At 39.2% G+C, this 24611-nt stretch overlaps 1 protein-coding gene across 18 annotated transcripts in view; it reads right to left on the bottom strand.

Annotated features, from left to right (window-relative positions):
* epb41l2 (erythrocyte membrane protein band 4.1 like 2) overlaps positions 1–24611 on the bottom strand; it is a 58643-nt gene that overhangs the window by 20889 nt on the left and 13143 nt on the right. For 17 of the 18 annotated variants that reach the window (XR_008908645.1, XM_056764035.1, XM_056764049.1 and 14 more), the window contains exons 2-10: positions 11919–12063; positions 11481–11771; positions 11022–11177; positions 5661–5765; positions 4150–4192; positions 2727–2802; positions 2395–2613; positions 2202–2289; positions 91–243 (exon numbers count right to left, since the gene is read on the bottom strand). Coding sequence is in view for 17 of the 18 variants with exons in the window: in XM_056764035.1 (XP_056620013.1) it covers positions 91–243; positions 2202–2289; positions 2395–2613; positions 2727–2802; positions 4150–4192; positions 5661–5765; positions 11022–11177; positions 11481–11771; positions 11919–12050 (1263 nt within the window). In the remaining variant the exon portion in view is untranslated. The remainder of the gene's footprint in view (positions 1–90; positions 244–2201; positions 2290–2394; positions 2614–2726; positions 2803–4149; positions 4193–5660; positions 5766–11021; positions 11178–11480; positions 11772–11918; positions 12064–24611) is intronic. The other variant, XM_056764038.1, reaches the window with a different exon arrangement.

Genomic DNA, 24611 nt, shown 5'->3' with positions numbered 1-24611 from the left:
GTATATTATCTTCCATCAGGATGCTTTGTGTTGTTTTGACAGACAGTTGTGTTAACTCTTCTGGTGTTGTACTTTCTGCTGTGTGTGTACCTCTCCAGGTCTGATCTTGATGTAGAAGTTGCTGCGTTTGTAGGAGATCTTGAGGATTTTGGGCCAAGCAAAGCGATTTATCCTCAGCCGGTCTTTATAGATGAGCAAACCGTTTGCACAAACACCCAACATGATGTCCACCCCCTCTGAATCCTGCACAACACAACACACACAACTCTCTCACAATCCATTGATTCTTAATGATGACTCTGTAAGACCAGCACACAGTAGATATATATCAGCATTAAAAAACATACACGCTCTTTCCTCACATCTGCACTTAGAATTCATTTTCATCTCAATATGAATCTGATAAACTCTGAAAACATCAACATCACAATATTCAGTAACAGCGCTGAGTGAGTCTCACACGAGATGTGAAGCCACTGGGAAAAACCCACAGAGCCGACATTCCTGTGAGACTTTAAAAATGGAAACAACAAGTTTTCCCAGACCTCGACCCACATGACACACACTCACACACACACACACGCATAGACGCACACACAGACACACACTGTGGGCACTCTTCATAGTTTTCACATGTTCATCATGACTTTTATTCTGTTTATATCCTGTGACCGTCACTCGACCCCACAAACCAAACCATAACACCATCCTTTCTGCATTTATACGTTTTCAAATAAAAAATCATGTTTAGTGTGATTTATAAGCCGTTTCATCATAAGGACCAAAAATATGCCATTAAGCGTCATTTATGGTCGTGCATAAGACCTTCGTCCCTGACCTGCGCCTCTCCAAAAATGTAACAAAACAAAATCAACGCTGACCGCAAGCGCTGTGATTGGTCTGTTTGAAACCCTCGATCAGGTCAGAAAACTGTGCGATAGCGTCATGTTTACAGATGAATTACCCAAGTAAAATATAAGTGCTTCTGTATTTAACATCTCAAGCTGCAACAAAAGAGAGTTTATCAGTGTTACTCTATAAAAGTCATGAATTACTAATTACTTGTTACATATTCAATAGTGTCATTAGATTACTGTACAAATGAGTCTCTCCAAAAAGTATTTTATGACTTATTAGTAATGACTTTCTATATCCTACATCAATCTTCATCAGTACAGTGATTCAATGATAGACATCATAAATCATATAAACTACATAAATTATTCTTATTAACTGACCAAAGAATACAAATGTGAGGATACATTAAAGCATATGTTTTTAAAGTTAGACTTTGAATTTTGATGTCAATAACACTATTGAGTATTTAGTTTAATTACACCATAAGTAACTGTCATTAAATTACAGAAAAAATTGAGTAATCCCTTATTACAGTAATTCAATAACAGTAACTCATTAGTTAGAAACTGGTCACACCCAACACTGGTGTTCACTTGCCGCTATCACTGCTCATGCTTCTCATGTAACCAAGACAAGAGCTGAAGGAGAAGCAGCTAGTTTGAGAATCATTTGCAGTGATAGAGGCAAGTAAACAGTCACTTTTGGTGCAGATTTGAGATGTTTAATACAGAAGCACAAATAGTTTACATAGATCATTCATTTGGAAATGCGTTGGAGTAAACATGTTTTCTGACCTGAGGGAGGTGTTCAGACAGACCAAGCCCTTCGCTTGCGGTCTGCATTGAATTTGTGCGTCGTCACATTTTTGGAGAGATGCACATCAAGCTATGGCGTAGGATACGCGGCTCTGCTTAGACTGCAGCGTAGGTCCGATGCTCGAGTATAAACTGAACTTTAGGCGTAGAGGCTACGGTGCAGGTCCCACGCACAACCATAACTTGCCCTTTACTCTCTCTTTGAGCACACACACACACACACTGTGTGTTTGTTTAGCTGTGTTGTTCCCATGAGTCAAGTGAAATGTGTTCACAGACAAACTTCGGTACACAACATTGATCCTCGTCTTGAATGCAGGTGTGAAAGATTTAAGTAAAAAAACATTCAAGCTTGTGCTGTGTTCACAAACCCATTTTGGCTTGTTGATTGTTGTCATAGAAACAAATAAATCAGAAAAGGATGAGTCACATGACATGATTACAGTAATTCAGACTGTACAGAACTGCAGCATGACATCATTAACGCTCAGTTTACACTACAGCATCATACAACTGCACATCTTCTACCTTAGCGTGATGCAGGTCTACGCCGTACATGGACAGCTTCTTAGCATTTTCCAGAAACTGAACATCGGCCTGAGACGGAGTCATACCCCTGAAACACACAGACATCAGCATCCCACTTTAGCAAAACACATAAGATCCTGTCGAGAAGTTCAGAAAGATTGAAACGAAAGCATGTCTCGTGGATGTTAGTCACCTGTGGGACTTGTGCAGCTCCACCACCTTCTCCTCCAGCTCCTTGGTCTGGTTTGGAGCGAACTGGAAGTCAGAGATGTAGTCCAGGCGATGTTCCTCAGGGTCATAGTCACCCAGCTCGGCCTGAAGGGCATATGAGCCCAGAAGAGCGTGTGTGACGAATGAACAGGGCAAACGTCCCGATGTGATGTCCTGTCTGAGCTGAAGACACAGCAGATACCTGAAGGAGAACACCGGACAGACGTGACACAGAGATCAGACTCAGACAGACACATGTGTGTGTTTCTCACAGTGATGAAGAGAAGACACGTGTGAGGTGACGGGTGATCATACCTGGTAATGTCTTCAGTCAGTTGAGATGGATCAGCCGGGTAAAACTTCACAGTGAAGGCAAACTGCCACTGAGAGTCTGACACAGAGAACACAGAGAAATAAACACCAATGACATCATCACATCTTCTGCTCTTCTCATGAAGAACTCAACGAACCAACCGGCCACATCCAGAGAGAGAGAGAGAGAGAGAGACACTTGAAAATGTGCTTGTTTCAATGTGTCAACATAAGAGCAACATACTCATCACTTCTCACAGACGCACACACACACACATGAGTGCAGTCGCTTCAGAAGACATTTCACTGAAGGATGGGTGGATGGATGCACTTTTTGAAGCTTGTATTAGGTTTTACAAACAAATGTGCAGAAGAGAAAATGTGAAAACTTTCAGTTGTTGTGGCTAATAATATAAAAGTTGTTTTAACTTTCACTTTGTAATCCTCCAACTTTCACTGAATTTGTGACAATTCTGTAAAATCAAATGTTGTAAAAGTGAGGTGAGAATCCCACACTCTTACTGATCAGTGAAATCACAATGATTGACTTGAATAAAACACCATAGAAATAAGCGGAGGACAATAAGCTATAAATGTGTTTTTTAAAGTCATGTCAATGTTTTACTAAAATGAATCATCATGGACGCTCAGTATAAAGTTCACATCATGACTGAATGATGTGAACATGACTGTTCTGAATCTTCTGTGAATAAATGAGGACACGGCGTCTATTTTAATACACCTGTCCTTCTGTCTGTCTTCTCGCTCTATTTCAGTCGTCACATCTGACTCATAACACCACATTGTGTGTGTGTGTGTGTGTGTGTGTAACAGCAGGTTTCACAGGTTGGTAGGACTGTTCTCAAATAATCAACAGCTAAATGCAAATAATAACATGTTAGTGAAGATATAATCACGCTCTTCTGAATCATTCTGCATTCACACACTTCTCTCTCTGTCCTTCTATTTGAAAATCACAGTCATTCTGTAGATCTGTGTGTGTGTGTGTGTGTGTGTGAGAGAGAGAGAGAGAGAGAGAGAGAGAGACTGTCTACTACACAAACACAACCACTGCAGATGTCCATAAGACTGCACCATCACCAGCACATTCATCATCTCAATCACTGCTTCATCACCATATTTATAATCACACCATCATGTCAGAGCCTGTGGAAGTATGAACAGAGTTCCACACATATAGCACAACTGTGCCCTAGACCCGAGTCCCAGCATCCTTTCCGGTCTTTTTCATCCAAAACACTTTCTGTCTCTCTCCACAATCCTCTAATTAATAAAAGGCAAAACACCTCAAAAATAATAATCACACCATCATCACCACAACGAGCACCAAAACCACCTCCATCATCATCATCATCCACACACTTATGTGAATGACAGACAGATGACTGTATATAAGAGCACTTACTGCGGATCTGTCGTTTGATCTCCTTGTTTGGGTCGAGCCAGCACTGAAACACACAATCAATGAGACATGAGAGAGAACTTTACACACACACACACACATGTAGTTCAACAGTTTCTCTTCCTGCAGTGGTGTACTGGAGACCAGTCATTCTGGTCACTGGTGTAAGAGGGACTGTGTTATATTTGAACTGCTGATGAATAATGCTTTAATGTTTGTCAAATGTTACATTTATTCATTATTTTCAGTCAAAATGAGTTTGGCTCTGTAATATAGTGTTTAACAATGATAAATGATAACCCAAAACATTATGTGCTTAACATGCCAACAACGCTGATCTCTGCTGATTTCATCACACACAACGTGCTCAGACACGCCCAGTATCCCATGATGCACTGTAAGCAATCATCCATCCATTTACACTGAAGCTTTTAACATCTTCATTTGACACAGCTATGAAAGTATTGATCTGCGGCTGATAACTATAAACTGATGCATTACACAGAATGTCCAGAACAGATGCACACATGTGCTGAACGTAAGTGTTACACAGGACAGCCGCTGCTCCGACTTTAAGATCAGATCTGTTTTTATAATCCCTGTATAACATGGAGGCAGATATCAATCATTCACTTTATTTCCATGAAAACTATGAATGCTCTGACCAGTGTTGGGTGTGACTAGTTACTAAGTAATGAGTTACTGTAATTGAATGACTCGTTTTTTCTGTAATTTAATACTGTGTAATATATTCAATAATGGTCTTGACGTCAAAATTCCACATGTTTTAATGTATCCTCACATTTGTAACACTTTATTCAATTAATAAGAATACTTTGCTGTCAAACGATTAATCGCATCCAGAATAAAAGTTTTTGTTTACAATATATATGTCTGTGTACTGTACATATACATTTTGTATTTATTTAAACAAAAACATAAATGTATATATATATTTAAGAAATATTTAGATGTATTTATTTATATTTACCAATAATTTAAATTATAAATAAACGCTTATAAAAAAATATTGTATATTTTTCTTAAATATATGAATGTATATGCATTTGTTTTTTAATATGCACACTACACAGACATACATTATGTAAACACAAACTTCTATTCTGGATGTGATCAATTGCGATCAATCGTTTGACAGCCTAGTTTATATGATTTATTTGAATGAATTTAAAGAGTTGTTTGATGTCTATCATTGAATCACTGTACTGATCAAGGTTGATGTAGGATATAGAAAGTCATTAGTAATAAGTCATGAAATACTTTTTGGAGAGATTCATTTGTACAGTAATCTAATGACACTATTGAAAATGTAACAAGTAATTAGTAATTCATTACTTTTTCAGAGTAACTTACCCAACACTGGATGTGACCCTGTGGTGCTATCAAAACATATGATATTCACTGGTCAACAAACACCTGTCAACTAATAAACACTGTGATGATGTCAAGACAATGATTTAAACCCAGAATAAGTCCAGGTGAATGTAACTTACCCTCTGCTCCGCATTGTCTTTAAAGCTCAAGCCAAAATAATCTTTCTCCATCAGATTCAGGTGCTTGCACACTTCAGAGAACAGGTAGAGACCTTTAGCCCGTTTCTAGAGGAAAGAGAGAACACACACGACACATAAATCACATGGTGAAGAATCACACAGCTGTTTTGTTGATGATGTATTCATTGACCAACAATCTTTAAATGTGGGACGAGGGGGAAGGAATTTCCAGCATTTGGGTGAACTATTCCTGGGAATGCCAGCGTTGGCACAGGCGCCACAGTGAATGGTGACTGGACAGATGCCACAGGAGACGCGGGTCGTAAAGAGACGTTCCTCACGCTCTGGACACAAGTGGACACTTGTGAGTGACTCCAGAGGAATGAGACGCTGGCTTTATATTTGGGGTTTCTCTTCTTCTACAGACTTTTTGAACAGTGACCTTTCAGCATTCCTCACTGAAGCTGGACATCATACGATCTTCAGCACAATCTACACTACAGACAGAACACTCAGAGTAATGGACTAGTATTTTCCTCCCATTTTCATGTGCTTGTCATGTCACATGATGATTTCAGCACATTTAGGCTCGATTCACATTTCGTGTCTAAAACCACGAGCTGCACTGTGTTCTCCCTTTTTTCCAAAGCGCCTGGACTTCCTGGCGTCTGTCGTCGCTAAGCAGCGATGGGCCACGATACCCGTTGACACAAGGAGGTATAAAAACGTAGGATATATGGATTATATACACTGAAAATGCCTCTTCTGCTCCTAGATTTAGTTCTGCTGTGATCATCTGTGTCTCCATCTTCATTGAGCTTGTCTATATTGGCTGGTTGGTTCTTGTCACATGATCTGCGGTGCGCTTGCAGCTTTCAAAAAAGTTGAGATTTTCTCATCTAGATGCGGCAAAGACACGCCTGAAAAGAAAAGATAGCCACCTATTTTGTGCGCCTACCGCGTCTACATTTATAATAATGAATATGCGTTCGGAAAAGACGCAAAATGTGAATCGGGCCTTTTTTATATTTATTTTGTGGATATTTAGTCTATGTAATGCGGTCATGCGTTGTAAATAAGGGCTTAAAACTTGGCTCAACCAATCAGAATCAAGGACCAGAACGGACCGTTTCATCTTTTATTTTTCTAAAACACGTATGTGTATGTGTTGTTAATAAATACAAAATGAATTTGCACAGACATATATTATCTAAACTCTTATCTTCAATGCGATGAATCATTGCACAGCCCTAATTAGAATATGTATTACTATTATAGCGAATTAATAACATATGAGATTATATTTACAAATGATTAAACAAATTGTGTTTGAACTTTGTGTCTTGCTGTAAAGCTGAGAGGAAATATTTTCTTTACGGGAGCTTTGATTTAGTTATAAATGAGATTATAAAACATTTCAGATCAATAATTTACTGGTGTGGTAAGAAAATCAGGATAATGTACAGCCGGCCGGTTCTTATCCTCCCCTTGGTGTCTTGATCATCCTGATGGGTTTATTCTCCGATAACAATCGGCTGGACGGACATTATCCCTTACTAGAGGAAAATGACACATGACACATTAAATCTGTTTGTTTATGGCACAAAAAACCCTCAAATTGCTTTTAGTTCATGTGAGCTGTCAGATTGACTGATGACACGTTACACTTAGTAAACAGGACATCTGCTGTCTGAACGCTCACGGCTACACACATATACATACACACACACACTAATGGATTTCAGTTTGCACTGGATCAATAGTGAAATGTTAGTTCCTCAGACAGCTGCATTACCGAGAAGTGCATTGTGGGTAAAAGTCAGTAGAGAGGACAGAAGCTTAGACACACAGGCACTGAACATCACGTGATGCTAATTTAGATCTCACACAATAACCTCTCAGGTGCCGGCCGACGCCCAGGGGGCGGAGCCTGGAGACGTCATGTCCCTAAAGTGAGCCACACTTCTGATCACATCCACCTCAACACACATACAACACAAGAGTTCAGCAGAGTATCAACTACCAACAGCCCTGTCCTAAAGCATAACCATCAAACTAATCCCTGAGAGAGAGAGAGAGAGAGAGAGTTGGTCATGATGGTTTTGTAACTCAATTCAGAATCTTTTCTCTCATGTACATATGTCACCGCACACACATGCTCTGCTGTAACTTGGGTCAGTGCGCAGTGATTGGTTGAGTGTCCGAGCGCTGTGATTGGCTGATTGTTTTACAGAAGCGTCTGAACAGAGGGGTTGTCTCTGCAGTCATCAGAGAGCTCATTGTGTGGAATGCTTTGTTTCATGCGTTCATGTCTGAGTAAACATGCATGAATACATCAGAAGAATAGAAGAGAGCTGAACCTCAGCATTTCTGCTGCAGGACAAAAGTGCTTCTGTAGGACTGTCATTACAACACCGGACCTCCTTCTGTAAATAACACAACACATGACCACCCGCAGCACTATACTGTGTTCCTCCACATCAATGAGCAGAGGTATGTGCTGGCAGCGTGAGGGTCAGGGGTTCAGTTCCCAGGAACACACAGACACTCACACTCGTAAATTGAATGTAATATCTAAAACATTCTGGTGTTGACCGGTCAATCCCATGATGCACTGTGACAGTATCTAAGCGTTAGGGGTGGGTGGAACGCTCAAAAATCTAATTCACGGTATGAATCTCCTTTAATAATTCTACATCTAATGGAATATTCCATCACTCCCCCCAGCCCTATCTTTCGTCTGTGCATTACATACAATATCGATGAACTACTGCTCCTAAACTCATCAAAATAATGATCAGTATCGACTACAGCACACAGACACAAAATAAATCAAGCAGTGATCAGTATTGACTGATAATAACTCAAAGTGAATTCTGCTAATCAGGATATTGGCAGTCACATCCACAGCTGATGATGGGGGTTGAACCTGTGAGACCCCCCCCAAAAAAATCACTTAACACACCCATCAAATCACTGCAGGGTCAAAGGTCATCACTCCTGTTAGAACACTGTCTCTTCTTATTCCATCATCACTGCTGAACCCAGCACCACATCCTGCAGCCTCAACAACTTTGATAATAAAAAAATAATTTGACAATTAAGATGATTTAAATGTGATTTCTTAATTCTGTCAAACAAAATAACTACAGAGCAGAATAAAAAAGCAAATAAATAAACAAATAAACAAATTAAAGCATATGTTAATGTATATGTGGGTAGTTGACAAATAAACCATAAATGAATCCTAACAATGGAGATGAATCTCTCTTATGCTATTATATATTATAACCATTTCATAGTATAAAATAATATATTTACATTTTATTTTCGCAATTTTTGATATCACACTATAGGACGCATGTATGGCATTTATTGTGGCAAGCTACGGTGTAACATCATCTAGCGTTCTGTGTCTATGAACATATTTTAAAGATCTTTATAGAGAGATATATTTTAGGCGGAAGTGTTCAACATTAGATCATTTAAAAAAGAAATGATGCGTTGTTTCTAGGGAAGCTCATTTCGGTTAATTTTCCTAACCAAGAACGATGCTTGTTATCCGAACATTAACTGTTAACGGATTACATTTTATTATTAAATTCATTAAATATAATGCTGGATTTGGAGATCTTTTGAAACTGGAGCCGCCCCAGCGCTAAAAGATGCAGGACATGAACTGCATGTGGTGAGTGAAACTGATGTCTGCCTGTTTTATGTTTGCAGTATATTCAAGAGTCCATTTATTACATGTCTCTAATATCACATGTTATTCTTTCAACGAGTTCCTTACAGAGTTCATAAATCATCCCAGTGTTTCCCATTCATTGACGAGACTATGGCCGGCGTCCCGCTACAGTCGTAAAACGAGCCAATTTTTTTTTCTTATAACAACAAATATTTCTTAGAATTATGTTGAATTGCAACATTGATTCATTGTGCCATTGTTACAGCTAGACCAAATGCTTCCCCCTCTCTGTTGCTTCAGCAGAAGGTGGGCAGCACATCTACACAACGGAGCTGTATGAATCACGCACACCCATGACATTTATAATTATGATCTTTCACCGTTATATCTTCTGATATCCTTATTTAGCGCCAAAAACACTTTGTTTAACCCTTTCCACATCGCTTCAAACTAGTGCCATGCACGGGCCTCAAATTTAAGCCCTGGTATGAGACCCTCAGGCTCTCGCCCGGCCCATGTCAGACAGCTTATCAGGATTCTCAGCCCGACTAAAACTCCTTGTGTTTTTCGTACCTTTTTCGCACTGCTGTGACACAATCGGTCTTTAAATGCAGCAAAGTGTGGGAACAAAAGATGCATTCTATCTTAAAGCGAATGCTCACCCAGACCTGCCCCGTGTTAATGTGAAGCATCTTTTTTCAAATTCTGCAATAAAAATTGTGGTGTTTTTTTTTTTACAAAAAAATACAAATACAACTTGAACTGGTAAATAGGGTTCTTCTTTAAAACCACCACCTGTGAAAACATTCCATTCCATTTTCTACCGCTTATCCAAACTACCTCGGGTCACGGGGAGCCTGTGCCTATCTCAGGAGTCATCGGGCATCAAGGCAGGATACACCCTGGATGGAGTGCCAACCCATCGCAGGGCACACACACTCACTCATTCACTCACGCACTCACACCCTACGGACAGTTTTTTCCAGAGATGCCCTGTGAAAACATAACTAATGAATTTCCTATGATTAAAAAGCATGTAGCAGATTCATACTGAAGGTCTGGAAACCATGGGCCCTTTAAGTGTAAGGCCCGGCCAAGAGGCCATTTTGACTGACAGGTCAAGTAACCAATCACGTTTCGTAAATTGAAATTTTTGCGAAATGAAGGAGAGGCTAGATTTTAAATAGATGCAATGGATGCTGTTAGCAAATTGTAAGTGTCACAGAGACATCTCTACATTTGGCAAGTTGCCGCAACTTTTGCTGGGCATGTTTTTGAAGCATAAAATTCTGCAATCGCCAAATCCTGCAGGGACCGGTTAACAAAACCTGCCATCTGTGAGGACGTACACATATCTGGACAACTGGACACACCAAGAGTTCTTAAAAACACACAATCCACTGGAGAATGGGAGGTCCAACTGGCCATCAATGACTCCAAACTAACTCAAAACAAATGTATGACGGCTGTTGAAGACACCGAATGTTGATGCTATACGCTGATTTGATCCTATTGTCAAAGGTTTTCTTCAGGATAACACAAAGGAATGAATTCTGCACAATACAAATAGAAACGTACAAAAACAACACATTCTCTAAAACTCCACTCCTTTCACACAATATGTGCTGCTGACAGACAGAGAGAGCGAGCAAGCGAGGGAGACAGCTCTTTACCTCCACCTCACAGGTGAACTGGTTGCCATCCAGTAAGGTCACATGACACACCACCATCTTCATCTTCTTGGTCACTTTGATTGGAGACACAACACTGGTTTCCTGCGGACTCGAGGGTTTCTCGTCTGGTTCTCCCTCGGTCTCCTCTCTAGCAGGCTGCAGACACACAAACACACACAGTCATGTGACTGATGCTCATTGGTGTGTGATGTCACAGGGTGGATGTGAATGTTTTCATGCTGACGTATTGAACATAAGGAAGTGTTTGGTGTGCCAGTGTTTCTACTCACATTAATCGCGCAAGTATAACAAGACTAAAACAAGGTGATATCATGAAATTAAATTATAGAATATTGCAATATTTATGATAGCATTCCCCAAATGCACTGCTGCAAACTATAACCCCCAAATGGTTGTAATATTCTGTATGAATCACATGATGTTTGAGACAGCTTTCACCTGTGTATCTGCGCTGCCCACAGACTTCTGCTCCTCTCGATCTTTCTCCGCCTCTGACCTGCTCTTTTCTCCGCTCACCTCCTCCGGCGGCTCTGCGTTCGTCTCCTTCTCCTCGCGTTTCTCGTCCTTCACGCTCTCGCTCTCTGTGTCCAGACTCTGTGACTTTGGTCGTTTAAGCCATGGAGGCAGGAAGCGAGAGATGCCCTTCTCTTTCTTCTGTTCTCCGGCGGGAGGCGGGCTGCTGGGTTCAGGAGTTGCGTTCGGTTCGGTGTCTGCGCTGTGGCTCCCCTCCTGCTTGGGAGGACACGTAAGAAAATACACACGTACATGAGATTGATGGGAACGGATGAGCGGTGTCCGACAGTGGCTGTGCTTTCTGAAACATTCTTCTTTTACATTTATCTATTTTTCTTTGAATCACTGAACGAATGCGAATACCTCCTGTTTGTCAGGGTTATCTGGAGCGACGCTGTCTGAGGCTTTCTCAGGATCCTCCGTTTGCTGTTGAACTTCCGGCACCTTCTCCGGCTCCTTCTTCACCTCCGTCTCTGTTCCCACCTCTGTCGTCATCACGCCGGTCACACTACAGACACAGAACAAGAACGTTAAATAAGTGAACGCTGTACAGACATTGTTCTTCAGATGAAACTGAAAGGGCAGCGGCCACTCATGTGAGAATCAAAGCATCAAAACCTTCTTTTATCTTTAGTCTCTTTTCATATCAGCGCTCCCCCCATCAAACCCCACCATGTGCAAACACACAGCATTGAGCACGCAAGGTGTGTCGCATGAGAACATCTGTGTGTCTCGCACAACACTAACCTGACAATACTGTGAACACAAACATTCTTCCATGTGAGTGAGCTCTGGATCACGTTTCTCATCAGGTACAGAAGTACAAGACAATTGTTCTGCTGAAAAGAGTCGTGACTGAACACCATTGTAAGACTCCAACCGTTTTATTGCATCATCCAACCACGAGACCTTGACACAGGTGCCTCTAGTCTACACAGTCCTCATGACCACTTTAAATCATCAGAGGTGTTTTCACCGGCCTCAATATGAAAGACAAACACTGATGTATTCAAAACATCTGAGATATTTATACACAGGGCTGGACAATAAGGACGGGGGCCAGTATCAACACAAAACTTATCATTTGCAAATTTTAAAGCCTTCCTATACTCACACGACGACACAAAAGATACCTCGATTCGGCTCTCACGGTATGATTAGCCCGCTCCCTGCATCTCCAACAACACGCAAGATACTGAATTGAGCTCTCTTTCACATCTTCTTAACAGACATATCCCACAACATTATGCCAAAATGCCCAGATTAGCAAGAGTCCTTGTAAAAGTATTCCTTTAATGCTTTTCGTAAACAAACTGTTTGGAAATGAAGCGAGTGTTAGTTTATTACATCTGTGCATCTCTTAAAGGGGCAGCGGCATAATAAACATCTCCGATTTTAACATTCATCAAACCACAAAGGACGAAGAGAAAAAACATTCACTGCTACTGTCTCCTATAACATTATAACTGTAGTACTTGTATTCAGTTTTTATGGTGAAGTTTGGGTGGGAGGAATGACCAAAAATCTATTTCACGGAATGGCTCATTTTATTTCACTGTACCAATCTCCCATTACAATTCTATATCTCATAGCTCATTTTTCTTAGACTGACTTAATGGATGCATTACAGTTCATTTAAATGCTCACCATAGTTAATATGTAGGCAAGTTAAGAAAATGTAATGAAGATATCAAATTAAGTTCTGATAATTTATATATATCTTCTGGCTATATGATACGTATACAGAAGGAAGATAGACAACATGAAAAATCCTTGGCGTTGAGCCCTGCATACAACAAAAACATATTTTATACTGAATGATTTATGCTCAGCAATCTAAAGCTTTTCACTGTAAATTCACATCACACACCCCTCAAATTCATCTGGACACATACACACATTTCTCTCTTTCTCTATAAGAACATTCCATAGATTTCTATTGTTTTCATACACAAATGAACTCTAACACTAAAAGAATATAATTACAATTTTGGAAAAAACTTTATTGGCTATATTTTACTATAAACATTTTACGAATGAGGACATCCACAATTAAAGGTTTTGCTCGGATTGTCATTTGTCTCACTTTTAGGTACAAATCCCTTGCAGGTACATACACAAAGAGTAAACTCATGTGCTAAAGCAGGAGGAATGCTGGAGAACACAGCTGTTCCACACACACAATACAGAGCGAGAGACATGAGATTGAGACACGGCCAGGGGAAAACCACTGCTGAAAAACACCCAAGGAAAGAGAGAGAGAGATGACATCATGTCCTCAAACACACATCTGTGTTACATCATCATCAGGTTTAATACAATAAAGATCTGACGTGCTGAAATAATGAGTTCTGATAATAATGTGTGACGTGTTAACTTCATTTTCATGACACCGACAGTAGATTACACACAGTAATAAATACATCATCTTTTCTTCTTGTTAAATTCACAGAAACTAAAGTCACATCATAATGTAGTCAATCAGTTACCGCTGCAGGTGTCATTTCATTCAATCACTTCCTCAAAACACTTCCTCCTTTATTAAGATGAGGATTATTTACATTCTGTCTATAACAGAAAGAACACCAGCCCAGACTGTGTGTATTTGTGTGTGCAAGTGTGTGCATGTGCACGTTCTTACACACTAATCCTCAAACTGCGACGCTTGCAGATGACACTCAACACAAGCTGTTAAAACTAATCTCATGCCCTGAGACACACACAACTGTCTGTCTGTCACAGTCAAACACACAGACAGGTTTAGTTGACAATATTTATAACGGCAACTAACAATTATTTTGATATTCCATTATTTGTTTTATAGTGGACACTCCACGAACATTTCAAAACAATCACAGTTCTGTCTGACTAACCACAGACTCTCCAGAAAGAAGCGCTTTAACAGCATGCGCTCATCTCTGCAAACAGGTGATGGGTGATGACACGCATTAAATAACATATTCATGATTTCATTGGGTCATTTCACGCAGCAACTTCAGATCTGTTTCACTTTTACTTGGAACAAAGTTATATTTTTTCACTATATAGATTCTATAAACGTTTCAGTATAACTAATAAGGGATGTTACCATATCAAAATATTACTGTGTGATTTACCTCGGTATATAGTACTATTCTTAATGCAATATTTAAAATGTCAAACGATGACTTGTAAATGTGCCATCCTCTTTCTTGATCCTCTACTCATAACTGTTGCTTGGATTCATACCCAGTTATAGTATGAGATGGGTCAATGACGTAAAAACCCTTAAATACCTGCACCAGATGGACCTTGTGAAAAGATAACGTCTTTTTTATTTTTATCTAACATACTCCATGTTAGGCAGGGATGACCTATCGTTTCATGCAGTCATGTGACCACCATAATATTGTGATAACACGATATTCATCATATTGTTACATCCTTAGTACTAACTTTAGTTGTTGTGATTATATAGCTTAACACAAATAAATAACGAGCCACCCGATGGACGTTATTATTTTTATTGGACTCAATTTAACTGAAAAGTTACTCTTGTAGTTTGTTACAGAAGAGATGAATGGCCAACCAAAACACTACACAGAGTTCCTCTCTCTAGGATGGACATTATTAATAATTCCAGAGATTCCTGAACACTCCATACACTACAATAGTGTTGGACTGCAACTAACGATTGCTTTTTCGCCATTCAATTAATCGGATAAAAAGTTTAATTAGATCTTTTGCCTATAATTACTTAATCAGAGATGGAAAAAAGTATACACAACTGAACTTATTTGCCTTCTAAAATGTTGTGGACGTCTCCCTCATTAAAACACCAAGGCTGAGTTGATTCAGGTGTGTCATAGAAGCAGCCCAAACGTGGTAGAGAGGGGGCGGTTGGCCAAGAAAATCAATTTGTAGCATGAAAAGTTGGATATTTGTCATGCAAATATAGTGAGGTACAGTAAAAAAATATATGCAAGTATAGTACAGATACTCAAAAAGTGTACACATGCTTTCCACTAGTGGTCGACCGATTATTGAACTGCCGGTTATCGGCGTTGATATCAAAGATTTAGCCGATAATCGATATCGATCATTTTCAAAGCCGATTTGCTGATAAAGTCATTTAATTTTGAAATGCGCTTTTTGGCTCTGACGCAGCCAAGGATTTAGCGAGAGCAGTCGGAACACGTCACTCTAGGGGTTTGCCTAGAGTAATGCCCGCCCACTGCCCCTCTGATTTGTTGGGACCAAGTCACGAGTCCGGCCAATCAACGCGGGAGGCTGCGGAACAGAAAGTGTTTTTCACTCTCACACCGAAAGCGCTGCTTCGGGTTCATGCTCTATGAGGTAAAGCAGCATCAGACGTTGAAATAAATCTCAATCCACTGCACTGAAGATGCGAAACACTGCAATATAATTAGTGCCTGAATTTCGGAGCAGCTTTGCGGGTTTCCTGCAGGTTCCGCGGGATTTACGCATTATTATCATGTAGATATAATCCACATCCTCAGTAAAACAATGATTTGCTCTGCAAGCGAGCAGCACACTGCACACGCGTTTCTTGTAATTGATCGAGCTGGCGTTTTGCACGTCACTTAAAATGACGCCATTTCAAAAATACAAGACATTTTAAAGCATAAAGAACTTGAATCGTCGGCCTTCAGTCAGAGCGCTCTCATGCATGCGCACACACACACACACATATAGACTCCGCAATCTCAAGTTGCTCGCGACAAATGTAAGATCAAGATATTTTTCGCAACATACACATAAATGTTCAGAGACACACACGGGTGTGATTAAATGCCCGTCTTGCCGACAATACAGTCAAGGAATAGGCTAATGTACTAACTAAGTGTGCCTAAAATATGCTTTTAATGTTATAGCTTCATGAAAACATTGCGGTCTTTTCAACAACATACACAATAAGCTATGAAGGCAATTCAATTATTTACACTTATTATATAAATTCAAATTGTGCTAGTTAATCCAATGATGATCTAAATGATTAATTGAATAGTATTGTATGCAATGTTAAAGTCATCAGAACATATTTTTTTCCATAAATAAATATAAATTATTCCATTCAATTCATTTTTTCATTTGTTCCATGTTGTTTTTTACTGTGTTGCTTATGGTTTACAAAATGTTCACAGAATTCTGCTGGGTGCTCCCTTCTTTCTTTTGTTATTATTAATATGAGTTTTATGATTAAGATTTCTCAGTCAGAATTAAAAATCTTTTAAATGTTTCAGAGCCTGTGTTCTTAATTTCTATATAAATTTTTCGTTTTTACACCATATCGGTTCAAAATATCAGCTATCGGTCTAATTCACATGGAAATAATCGATATCGCTATCGGCCTGAAAAACGCATATCGGTCGACCTCTACTTTCCACCTCAAAATCAGGGTATTAAGCCTATTATGTACTTTGCAAAAAGTGCAAAAGTGCTGTTTACTACAGTAAAAAGCAGAGATGGGAACAAGTCACATATGGTCAAGTCCAAGCAAGTCTCAAGTCTTAACCATCAAGTCTCGAGTCAAGTCTCGAGTCACAGTTTAGACAAATCAAGCAAGTCAAGTCAAGGGTTCACCCTAAGCAAGTCAAGTCAAGGGTTCACCCTAAGCAAGTCAAGTCAAGTCCTGATAAGTTTCAAGTCAAGTCAAGTCAAGTCGCAGTACTAAAATAAACAGAGGTTAATTTTTTAGTTACATGTTTATTTTTGCACAGAAAAGATGAACTTATATACATACATTATGTATCTTATTCACATTGCTATATATGAATTATATGCATATCTGTGCAACATTAATATCTGAAAATAAAAGTGTTGCTTACACAAAAGAAATCCAGTCTGAAATGTATAATAAAATCTAATTCAATTTAATTGCAACGTCTACACAGAAATGGAAATACTTGTATCTGACAGAATGACTTAAGCATTTATACAGGCTATGAAGCTTATAAACTAAGTATTGTGACTGACAACTTGACTATTGTATGTTTATTCTATACTTCGATATTGAATACTGTTTATCAAAATGAACGGATCTTTTTCATTTCGGTAGAATATAAATTAAATGTATGTTAATATAGCCCAGTGATGAAGTTATGATGCTTAATCGTCATCTCTGCGGTGGACGCGCAATATGCACGTTTCATACGTAATATATAATCTGAGAATATTTGTTTTCTATTTGAACTGGTTTCATTATTTGTTGTTATTGTCATTATAAAAAATCCAAACAGTTAACAGATTCGAACTATGAAATTATTCTCGTCAGTATGACCGAAAAGTTTTTAAAGAGTTATTTAAGTCCAAGTGATGTCACCGGCGCGTCCATCACCCGGTCATGCGCAGTATATAAGCGAGCTGCTATTCAGCTTCCACACACAGTCCACACAAACACATGAACATGCGCACATTTAATATAGACATTCGCCTACATGTAATACAGAGAAGCCCTTCTTTATTTTTATGTTTTAAGAACATAAAAATCCGGGCTACGCCGTTATAGCCAGATTCCCCAATTCATCTAACTATGAGATGAGATGTAGGCCTATCAGTGATGATCGATGACCACATTTCTAATAATAAAAAAACAACCAAGGCAAAGTTATGACAAACAGAAACGATTAATTCATTATATTAGTAATCGTTTTATTACTCTGACTATAAAGAAATTACTTTCTTACCCTTCCTTGTGGTTCTTGTAATGTCGGATGAAATTGGACGTTGTGGTTGTCGTGTCAGAAATCCTCGCGTTGCATGCTCTGCATCTGGCAAATCTTTTTTATTTTTCACGGTCCAGTTCAAAGTCCTTATAGCCAAACGTGACTATCTGTGGAGCTCAACAGCTAGACTGTTGTCTGCCATTGTAACGGCCACAACTGTTTCAAGCCGCCAGGCGCATGCGCAGTTTCCTCTCTATCCTAACTGCTCTACAGTAATTGGCTGTTACACCTTGTTTGGCGCGGTTTGAGTTGAGCAGCGTTAAAGGGACAGGCGCTGTAGTGCTGCCGAGTCACAATAATTATTTTAGCTAATTTCATTACTTTACAAAGTTCAAGTCATTGTCGAGTCTTCCATTTAAAGTCAAGTCAAGTCGCAAGTCACCTGCTCTCAAATCAAAGTCAAGTCAAGTCATTTTCTTACTTCTGTCAAGCAAGTCGCAAGTCCTGAAAATTGTGACTCGAGTCAGACTCGAGTCAAGTCATGTTTACCTCTGGTAAAAAGTAAAGTATACTGCAATCTTTTTTTAATTTGGACTATTAATAAACACCATTACATTCTTCGATAGTTAAACCTGTTTTAGCTGAGCCGTTATGATATGATTACATCACATGTCAAATGGTTTGATGCGTCCCCTCAAAAAAATTGTGCACCAGCCGCCGCTGATGACATCACAGTAGCAAAATTCATGAGCTGTGCATGAGAAACACATGACTCTAATACAGCAGAATAAAACACGTCAGTAATTGTGTTTATTACATCTCAGCATAAACCAATTCAATCACAGAGAGATTCATGTGACTCTCATAAAACCTCAGGACAACACACACACCAGACAAAAACAGCAGAAAGAGAGAGTGTGTTTGTGTGGATGGTATCTGTGATGGGATCAAACCTCACAACAGACACACACACACACTTTTCTCTGAGGACTCACAAAATTACCTTTCCATCACACGCACATGGATACATGACGCCATGAAAAAAACACAATCTGCTTTCACACACAACTTTCTTCTGAAAGACACAGGAACACAACACATAGCTTAACATACTAAATTCAACCAAGTTCATCATAATAAAAATCCTTTTTTGGCCTATCCAGGGTGGCATTTTGAGAGCAAAATAAATTGACCAGATCTATGATTACTTTTGTCCTCTACTACAATATGTTTTGCTCTAGTTGTAATTGAATCACTAGTGTCATAGGTATTAAGGTGATGATATGGCAAAAGTCACATATACAACACATAGTAATGAGATCGTAGCAGGTTAGCAAAAATGAGCCCTCAAAAAAGAAGAAGTGATCACCTTTTTGAGCTCATTTGTTTTTATAATGATTAGTGGAGGCAGATTTATTTTCCATTTTTAAATTCCTACTGGCAAATTTTGCACTAAAAACTGTGAAACGAAAACCATATCAATTCCTATTAAAGCTACAAATGAAGTCAGCAGTGAGTGCTTTCCTTTTCTTTTGTTTGAGTCATATCAACCACACAGAATAGCAGGAGGCTGCTGTCACTAATGTATTGATATCAGTTTGATTTCTCAACTTTTTACGCTCACTTCAGACAAAAAAATACATGTTTATGACTCAACTCTTTGATAAAACACAAAGTAATTGGTCTTTATGTCACAGTCTCCAATTTGTGTATGTCACATTTGTCATGATGGACTGCGCCCCTTTTAGGCTTAAACTTACTCTCGATCCTGCAACTATTTGCTTGCTAACGTACTCTCCAACGTGACGTCTCCACTCCGGTAACCAAGACTCGCCCCTTTTTTATTCTGATTGGCTGGTAATGTTTGATGTCTGTTTGGTTGAGAGTGATAGCCGTGTGTTCCTCTTATTCCATTGGTAGGTGAACTTTTCAACTCTGAATGACATCAATAAGCTTTTTAATGTAATTTTTTTTAATAAATCTTTTTTTTCCGCAGACAAACACCGCAAGCCGGAAAACTAAGCCCTGCTTCAGTAATGTCACATACTTCTATCATCACGTGACCTGTCGCCCTTGACAACACCTGCTAGATCTCTGAAGAGCATCACCGATTCATCATAAACACCAGAGAAGTTTATGAGCTGATGAAGATGAAGAAAGGTTTGCACGGCTGCCAGTCCTGCTGCTGCTTCCGGTCGCTATGGAGACGTGCAGCTCCTGGTTACACATGCAGTTTGTCGTGTCAACTCGGCAGCAATAAAAGAAGGTCAAAGAGAGAGAGAAGTGTTGAATACACACACACAGAAAGAGAGAGACGTGATGCCTTTGATAGCAGCCGGTGGAGGGGAACAAACTGCCCTCGATTAAGAGTTTTAAATAAAGCGCAGTAGCTCTGAATGTACTGTGCTGCAATGGAGTCATGAATTATTCATGATGTGTTTTAACACACACGTGTCTGAACGCAGAAGCATGACATCGACTGAAGTCTTAAGAGCTCTGATGAAACCTGAATCAATCTCTGCACATCACACATCCACGTGAGGAACCCTTTTACAGTCTTATATAACATTTTCCAGGTCTGGAGGTGTGGGAGAAAATGACATCAGAACTAAAGATTAACAGCTAACTAACATGTATGTTTTAAATGTCGCATCAAGACTGATTTATACTGTTAACGCTTTAAGTCAACACAAGTCAACAGCTTAAGGAACATGGCTGTGATGTTTACGTCCCATCTTCACACGATCAGTGACAGAAAGTGGACCAATGACAATGTCAAATAACTGTGTCAACCAATCGGATCTCAGTATATAACAGCATCATCACTGTAGCTTCTCTACTGTGATGGCTAGACAAATGACCCCAGCTGTTTGGATTGAGAAAGGTCTGATGTAACTCTAGATCAGATCTGGATTGTGTATGTGACATCAAGCAACCCACTCAGCCAAGTCATACAAAATGGACACAGAACACATGTGGACCCTGGCGGTCCAGGATTGATGGGTCACGCCACAGTCAGACTTGACTTTGAGCTTGTAAAATTTGTTCGGGCCGTGTTGCAAAAATGGACGGGAATGATTCCTCCATCTTTTACAGTTTTGTTAAGGGCCCATAATGACATTTTCGGTTTTGGCCCGAAAGACTTTTATCACAGAAACAATACGGCCGAAATGTTGTGATGACGCAAACAGAAACCGCGACCAGCGCGTACTTGTAGACGTATTTTAGTAAATCTCGTAAATACTCTTATAGAGTGTTAACACCAAATGCTGTAAATCGCGCTATTCGCGTGTAGTTGGAACGCTTGAACATTTTGAGTTTACTCGCATCATTCGCGCGTCCAATTCGCTTTATTACAGATGCGAATTTGCGTCATGGGAGGGGCTTCTGCCGCGCGCTTACAACCCTACTAGAACAAGCTCCTGATTGGTTAATGCGGCGCAAATTTTCGCCAAAGTTCAGATTTTTCTACTCGCGCGAATCACGCGAACGCTCCATTCGCGTCAATCGCATCGCAAGAAGGTCATTGCGATCCGGGCCGCGATGTATGCGGAGAACCCTCGTGCAGACGGTGAAGCGCAAAGCGCAGTAGATCAGAGCGCCGAAAAAAAGACTTGTCCTCTGCACCAGATGAGGGACATGCACCGTCGTTGTCTGATATGTTCAGTGAAATCCTGCAAGAAAGTGCCTCAATTAATAGGAAGTCTATTCTGTTCTTAGGCTTCTATATGACTATAAGATTGTAGCCATATTTCTGCTAGATATTTTTTTATTTGATAAAAATGTTAATTATGCACTGGCCCTATTTAAATACACTAGCTCAAATCTTTCTAAAATGTCAGGCAGATGACAAGGTCAACCGCTTAACAGGTAGATGTTTATCTGTCTGAAGTCCCCATCCCCATAAGTGCTGTACATTATTATTTAATGAGTAGGGTCAAGTTAAACATTTAAGTTTGAATTTTATTTTATACTGTGCATTGTAGCAATGTGCTCAATAAATATTTGCATAATTTGTAATTGATTTATTCTTTGAAACTTTAATATTAATTTATGCAATTGCAATGCCTTGATTTTAGTAAAGTTAGTAAAAGGTCATAGCCATAAATGCAATGTTTCTAATAATTGGCATAATTTATTTCGGTGTTTCGGTTTTCGGCCTTGGTTTCCTCTTTTCCGGTTTTTGGTTTCGGCCAAGAATTTTCAATTTGTTGCATCCCTATATATAACGTTATCTCTGTTCCAGACATCTTAGTTAGCCTACTCAGCATCATCATGTTCTCTTATGAGTCTTGTATATATGTTCTTGTACTGTCAAATACACACGCAGTTATGTCAAAAACACAAAAGGTTCACATAAGCGCAGTACGTTGTGTTTTAAATGTAAATCCGCATCAAAAAAAGGATTTGCCTTAAAGTGACCGTAACCTAATACATCTGTGTCACATATTAAAGAGAAAATTAACTTTTGTTGCATTATTTAGTTTTTTTTTGTAGCATATATCTTTTAGCCATTGCATATTTATTTCATACAGTGAAAACTGTGCAGTGATGATTCAGTTTACATCTTGAATGCTACTATTAAATACACCTACTTGAAACATTTAATTGTTGTTCAAAATTGTTTTATGATGATAAGTATACATAACCAAAGCATTTTTCAGTAATACAGTCTAAAGGTGTAAAAATAATAAAATATGCATCAAAGCAGTTTCATGCAATCTTCTTAATATTTTTTCAAATAATTTATTTTGGGGCTGGTAATTGATCACCTATGGAACCGATGTGGTGCCGATTTCAGATTCTGGTACCGTGTCGAAGCCAAAATTTTGGTATCGAGCCAACACTATTTTGCGATTGCGAATATTAGCTAATATAGAAGACAGCTTTCCAACAACTTGTTTCACCATCGTTTTAGTTAAGAAAATGACAAAATGACACGTTGTGCTCCACTTTTGGGTCCTTGAATGCTCTGTTTTTTGGGTTAACGGTAGGGATGGGTGATATGGCCCTCAAACTCTATCACAGTATTTTTCTGGTATTTGGTTTTAACACCATCCACCGCTGTTTTTTTTCTACAAGTGGTAGTAACTGCGTGTAGTCTAGAAACCCAAACATTAATCAAAAAGTAAAACGTAAACCAAATCAAAGATGCTCCTAAAATATAACTACAGAATTTTTGTATATATAAAATATAATAGTGAAATTCGACTTCAAAAGGTTGTAGTGAAGAAAGAATTAAATGAACTTAAAGAGAGACCCTTTCATATGTTCATATATGTGATGTATTTCAGGAGAGACGACTCTTCTCTCTGTCCTCTGCTGTGAATGACCAATGTTGACCGTTGTGTCAAACTCTTGTATTCACGTCACGTTAGCGCGGTCGAGCGGAACGGACTCATCTCACCAGGGAGGGTGAAACAGGGTTTACTGCCACACAGGTGCATGCGCATCACCATAGTAACTGCTCACCAGGGGTACATGTAACCCGTTCAGATTTTACACAGAGAGAATTAAAGCATTATAGACATTACAGAGGCTCTAAAACCTCTTCTTCTGAGAAAATCCTACAAACTTTTTTAAAAATTACCACACATGAAGGCTTTTCAAAACTGCTCAGTTTTATTCTCCGATTCATGACATATTTCCAGTCAAAACAAGATACAATCAATAAAACAAATCAAGGGGCTCCATTAGTGTATGTCCCTGCCTGTTATTTGCTTTTTGAAAAATGGATTTAAAGGGTAGGACAATCTCATTACAGTCGAGTTATTGATATTCATGGTCTGTTTTTCCGGAAAAAATTAAGGGTTACATACTAATGGATTTTTAGCCACCGCGATTAGTAATCAAGTAATCCATTATTCTAAACCATTTGGACATTGCACATCCTAGATAGGAATCGATAAGTGGATTTGAAATTTTAATTGTACATCAAGTTTCCGATTCCTATCCTTATGGATCCAACTCGGAAATAGGAATAGCTTGTTGATTTACAACCCCAGGACCCTGCGATTACGCAAGTCATCGATTCTTTTTTAGGCTCTGTGATCAGTATCTAATAGCAGTGTGAGTTTGAGTCGCTTAGCAGGCATGTGATCAGCCATTGACAAAAAAGAAGACACGGTGATGCGTTGGTGTCATTATTATTCATGAGACTGTGTTTTCTTGACCAACAAGAAGACATTTCTCCTAATTATTCATGACAGTATCTTGTGATTGGAGCGCCCGTCTCCCATGCCGGAACCTTTGCCAGTTTTTAACAGCGCTTCTTCTCACCGCGTTCACACCCATTTTAATTGCATCTTTCAAAAAGGACCGTGAGGTAAAATGTAGCTGAGAGGGGAGGTTTCGTGACGCTATAATCAGAAAATGGCACTATACAGCTTAT

Source organism: Triplophysa dalaica, chromosome 13, assembly GCF_015846415.1.
Source record: "Triplophysa dalaica isolate WHDGS20190420 chromosome 13, ASM1584641v1, whole genome shotgun sequence".
Lineage (NCBI taxonomy): Eukaryota > Metazoa > Chordata > Actinopteri > Cypriniformes > Nemacheilidae > Triplophysa > Triplophysa dalaica.
The sequence above is the reverse complement of the archived record's forward strand: the minus strand, read 5'-3'. Positions and strand labels throughout refer to the sequence as shown.